General features: G+C 40.1%; 1 protein-coding gene across 1 annotated transcript in view; it reads right to left on the reverse strand.

The window, feature by feature from the left end:
- The window catches only part of LOC137991197 (uncharacterized), a 15,810-nt gene extending 10,890 nt beyond the window's left edge, over window positions 1-4,920 (reverse strand). Inside the window, exons 1-3 of the mRNA XM_068836311.1 lie at window positions 4,675-4,920; window positions 2,389-2,521; window positions 2,239-2,298 (exon numbers count right to left, since the gene is read on the reverse strand). Coding sequence (XP_068692412.1) covers window positions 2,239-2,298; window positions 2,389-2,521; window positions 4,675-4,920 — 439 coding nt within the window. The remainder of the gene's footprint in view (window positions 1-2,238; window positions 2,299-2,388; window positions 2,522-4,674) is intronic.
- Window positions 4,921-5,935: the final 1,015 nt, after the last annotated feature.

Genomic DNA, 5,935 nt, shown 5'->3' on the forward strand with positions numbered 1-5,935 from the left:
CAAAGTGTGTCTAAAAATAAATCCATTTGTGACTGTGCTGAGGAAACACCGCAAAGTGATGGTGGATCAACGCTCTTATCTAATTCACTCTTGGAGCCACACAGTTGGGATTAGGTGAATTGGTTGGGCTCATGTGTTCCCGTGAAAGGACGTAATGAAAGAATATTAATGAGTCCAACAAATTGACCTGCACCCAATGCTTTCTGTTCTTAAATTGTTCAGATAAGTGTGAGGATCATTTCTCTCTTTCGTTGATAGTTATTTGGTGGATAGTTAATTAGTAATAAATTTATAATTCTGTGTAAACCACTTAAAAGCCAAATAACATACAAAGTTGTTGTTTATGCTGTCGTTGATTGCAGCGACGACTTCTTGTTTCCAGACGCAAATATGTTGGTGGGTAATGATGGTGGCAGCATTGACAAATCAAGAGACGCTATGATCCTCGTAGTCATGAACGCAATTTTAGCAATTGCGTAGAGAAACGGTCATCACTTCTTTCCATCCCTCAAACTGACATTTCCCTTTTTATTTAACTTATACGACGTACAGTCTACTTTAGACTTCAAATCTACTTTAACGAAACAAAGATTTTAAACAAGCTGAGAAGATTCACAATAGGCAAGGCAAAGAGTTGAACCCAGATCGATGGCCTCACCTTGCAGTTTCCGATATCCACTAGCCTAACGAGACAACCTCCCGGAAAATCGATTTTTTTAGAGTATTGAAATAGTAGTACCCAGCAAAACAATTGAAGTTAACCGTCTTCAACGGGGTTTTTAGACCTAAATACTGTAGATCAGGGCGGCATAGCTTAGAAACGCTATTTCTTGTTGAACGAAAGTTGTAATTCTGCCTGTTTTCATTCTTTTTAGAGCGGTAAGCTTGTCAATATTAACTTGGGATATTGCGTCCTGTAATTGTTACGAAATGTCCAATGTCAGTTTGAGGGATGGAAATTAGTGTTGACCTAGAGAAAGCTGGATAATTCAGGACTTCAACGGGGTTTGGAAAGCTCTAACCGACTGAGCTATGAAGCCACTGATTTTGGGAGCTGGTCATTTGTGGGTTCAAATGTTCCCGTGATGAATGAATCAATGATTCACATATATTAAAGTGCGGATATGAAGTCAAGTGAAGCTATGATCCTCGCAATTGCAAACGCAATCTTAGCAATTGCGTAGAAAAGCCTGAAAAAATAAGGACTTTTGAACCCGTGACCTCGGAATTCCCCGTGCGACGCTCTAACCAACTGAGCCACGAAGACACAGACAAATTCGCTGATCGTTGGCTGTCCATCGGACTACCGCGCGTGCGCAAGGTGGGCCAGACCAAGGGACAGAATCTTCAAGTAACCGAGGAGAATGTGCTGCCTTAGCAATCGCATACGAAAATGGTTAGAGACTTTCATTTTTTTCTGGGTTAAGTCTTTGTCGATTATTCCTTCTCCTCGATTCCCGAAGAGTGTAGGGCAGAATCAATAAGCCTGCACTCATGAAGAAATCTCGCTCTGTTATGGCATCCTGGCCCCAGTTGTTCAAAAGGCGGATAGCGCTATCCACCGGATAAATCACTATCCATTGGATGGTGCAATTTGTTTCGCAAATACTTATCCACTGGATAGTGATTTATCCGGTAGATAGCGCTATCCATCGTTTGAACAACTAGGGCTAGGTGAAACGCAAATTACTTCCTTGTTCGGAACCAGTCTTTTTCCTAGGCATTGAAAAGCCGAGTGCGGACTCTTGGTAGGAGAAACGCAGAGATGTGTCCACTGCAGTGATTTAGTATTTGAGATAATTGCTTTTTGCAATCACTTGCTCGGCAATTGATGCTTATTGGATACTCCCTTAACATGTTGTGGTATGAACAGCCGCTCATAATATCGATATATTTAGCAAAGTCTCAAAGTGAGCACATTTTCTGAGAAAAATATATACTTAATTCTTCTTCCACGATATAGTTCAAATTACTCTTTGCTTTTACTTTTAAAACGCAATAATTGGCCTATTAATCACCTCTAGAAATGGCCCGCTAAATTTTGATCGCCGATATAACAACTATACTAACTCCCTTTCTCAGTTTGCTAAACATTACAACTCTAGTACTAACTTTGCCTTCGTAAGTGTTTTGTTTTACTTCGACATATTGCCCATCCGCGTTGCATTCGAAGATTAAAATCACAGGCCGTAACTTATGGTACGGTCATTAAAATGGGTTACAAATAATTATCCTTACTTGCTGGGTAACGACTTGTCAATGAGCTGGTGTGTAGGCAGAGTTTACACTTGTCAGCATCTATGTATAAAAATGATAACCATAATTTACAGTCAAATCCAGACGATTAACTTGTTGCACAACAGCACAAATAATTCAAGGCATACTTACAAGGTCTCCCTACATAGTCATCATAAAACCGTTGTCTAGTCGCTAAGTTTGATAAATTCCAAAATTCTCCGATGGCGTCATTGGATTTTTGATCATATACTGGCTTTGACGCAATTCTCCAAATTAGAAATTTCTGCAAAAGCAAAAGTTTCACGAGTACTAAACAAAATGGAATATGATATAGATATATTTACGTAACTTAAGCGGCGCTCCTCAATTATTATTTATTTATGCTTTTGTTCTCAGATATTTTTACAAACTAGACTGCTTATCATGCGACCAGACCCGCCTTCACATCACCATAAATAAGTCTACTTTTCCGTGCTCTGCCTTGCGATTTTCTCCCTTTCCCGTATCGTTATTCACACTGTGTTCACCTCGTGTTCACGCTTGTCTTTTCTTCCGCTGCTCGTCACTATAATGTCTTCTCTTTATTCGGGCTCTTTCTTGCCCTTTCCCTCTTTGGTTGTCTCTGATATTTCACTTATTTTCTCGTACTCTCAGTTGCTCACTTTCACGCTTGGTCGAAGCCTGATATTTGATTTCTCCCTCTTTCTCTCCTTTCCTCTTTGTACGACATAGTATAAACGATTTACCTTGGTCTTCAAAACTCTTGCTATGCAACGTCCCGCCAAAAACTGCGGGTTCTATCAGTACGACATTTCACGTATTGGCTTACATGAAAAGTACGATGACGTTATAACCAAAACCCCAATTTATCGGTGTTACCATATTTCTTAGCCATGGTGCTCCGTGCGCCGAAGACAAGCGGAACACCTTGGCGTAGACTCCGCTGAAAGGTGGCTAATGCCCGAAAAACGCGTTTTATTTCATTGAATGACTTTTTCAACGTAAAGGTTAGTGGACAGGATGTGCATGGACAAGGCATCCATCTAGAATTACCATGCAGTAGGCTTGCCCCGATTGGGCTAGGAAATTTGCAAAATAGTGCTTCAAAAATGGCAAAAAAAAGTTGCTCAAAGTGCTCGAATTATAAAAGGAGTGTTCAAATGTTTCTAAAACTCAGTTTTTAACAAAACCTTAGAGATTTTCATCGGTGTGCCAATTTTTTAAAAAGAATTGGCCTTCCGGAGTTCATAAATGTTCAGAGAAGTAAAATATCAATGCTTATCGAACAAAAGTATTTCAGTAATATCTGTTTTGAAGATTGAAATGGTTTCGAATTGCTTTACTTCAAATACGACACTCAGGGCGCGTTCGATTGACCCTATTCAGGAATAAGAATACGTGGAGTGATGATTACAACGGTATGTTTGGCCCGTTTCAAAGCAGCAAGGATAATAAAAATATGTTTAAAATAGCATTTCAGCAGATGTTTGACAATTGTCATGTGAATCTCCGTAAAAACGAAGGGTTTCTAACTTACATTCCATGTATTCCTATTCCGGAATACGGTCAATCGAACAGACCCTTAGTCAAGCTCGTTTCAACTTGCAAGGCGTTTAACTTTTTGATTTAACAATTCAATTTCACGATCCAACCGATAAAAGAAACTCGATTTGCTGAAGACCGTTCCTAAAGACAAAATATTGCTCTGAAGTAGCCCAGAAGACGAGAAACTAAATCAAAGATTTCCCAAAATGTGAAAAAAAAAATGCTAACATTTTGCGAAAATTTAAAATTCACAATAGATGACAAATTAAAATTAATGCTCCAAAATGGCAAAAAATTGGTCATCATAAGTTCCCAGCGCAATCGGGACAGGCTGAACCTGACTGCCAAACCTGCTTTGCACGGACTATGCATATAACAATCTCGTCTCCAGAATCTGAGAACGGCCTCTTAAGACGAGATTGTGAATATAACAGCTGCTGTAGCCTTGGTTGGAGCTCGATTGTCACATACATGGTGGGATTCTCTAAGTCTGTCTGTAAGGTTCACTCGTGAGAGATATACTTTCAGCACTCGAAGATAAAATTCGAATCCCCGCGCGGCCTTGTAATATCCTCTTTTTATGAGATTAGAGTCGAAAAGAACAATAATTCGAGAATGGTTGATTTTGAAAAAATTCATTAACTCATTAACTACACAAAGTTATGCTTTTGCTTAAATAAAATGAATTGTTTTTGGTCCACTTTACATTTCTGAAACATTTCGGAAAGTAACTGATTTTCCGATCCGTTGAGCAAACATTGCACGATTTTTGTTTGCAACATCACGGAAAGAGATTGGGTCATTGAAGCAGAAAAAAGCAGATCGTGTATTCAAAACGAGACAATTTTGGAGATTTAGAAAATAAAATTCCACACGGATCAAGTTCCTCACCTCGGATGGGTGCGGCCGATTTCGTCTTGTCACTGAGCAAGGTCTGGGCAATGCTGGTTTCCCTTCTTTACGGGCGAAATCAATCGAGTAGGAAGTTGTCGCAAACGAGCTAATATTTTGCTGTCTTGCGATATTTAAAGCATCATTTGTCTCGTACGTCGGGTAAATATGTTCTGATGACTCGTGAATCTTTTTACGTTCACGAGCTAATGAGCGTCCAGGGAATTTTATCAAACCCGTTTCCATTTTGAGTTCGGGATATGCTTCCTTTTTGGCTGGAATCCACTTTCTTTTCAATTAACTCTGACAACACACTTATCTCTATGGATACCATGCGTGACGCGCGTGCGCGAATCAAACTTAATTGTTGTAGCGATAATTAACAAAATATCCACCTCGGATATATATTGAGCTTCTAGTTTTCTAATTGGCTCGCACAGTCTTGACTCTAGAGGTTTGCACATAAAACGTGGTGTGCCCTTATATGGAAACTAACTGCGCCAATCGTTTTGTAGAATTGAAACAACTTGCGGTCGATTTGTAAAATTGAGACAATAAAGAGTTGAATAAAACTTTCGCTTGTTGATGTCTCACCTCGTCGTCACCTCACTAACGTGCGCTCATAGAATAATTGTTATTCGAGAGCTTTGATCTACGGTCTGGATCTTGCCTCTTCCAATTCTGATCACCATGCTCGCTTCCAGAAAGGTTTGACGTCAAGGTCTAATGCGCTTGCTGTGTAAGGTTTCCATACAAACTCTTCGTCGTTCTCGTAGTTCATTCTAACTGTCCCTATTTATTCAAGGAGCGCGTGTCTGGCACCATCTGTTTGGTAACTAGCCGAGATGGCTACGAGTTTTTCTTGTATCAAGAGTGCTCTACTGAATGGACTAATTGTTGTCGATAAATACAACAAAAAAATAAATTGTCAGTTATGTCATGATTATGGGTTGGCCCACCGTGGGGACTGATCATGAGTTGATTGAGCATCGGGAGGTCGCAGGTCGAACCCTGGCTTTCCAAGTCTTCTCGGATAAAAACTATAAACCGAAGCAATATCTTCCATGTTTATAAGTTTCCTGTGGGAGGTACGCGTTAAGGAACCCACACACTACTCGAGAAGAGTGAGGAGTTTTCGGAGTTGTGGCTGTCCATTGTGAGGCAGCGTTTACACGAACGCGGTTTCACATCGACACGGTTTCACAAATTCGAAACCGCGTCAAAATCGATGCGGTTTGGACTTGTGTTTACACGGAACCGT

The sequence above is a fragment of the Montipora foliosa genome, chromosome 2, assembly GCF_036669935.1.
Source record: "Montipora foliosa isolate CH-2021 chromosome 2, ASM3666993v2, whole genome shotgun sequence".
In the NCBI taxonomy this organism is placed as follows: Eukaryota; Metazoa; Cnidaria; class Anthozoa; order Scleractinia; family Acroporidae; genus Montipora; species Montipora foliosa.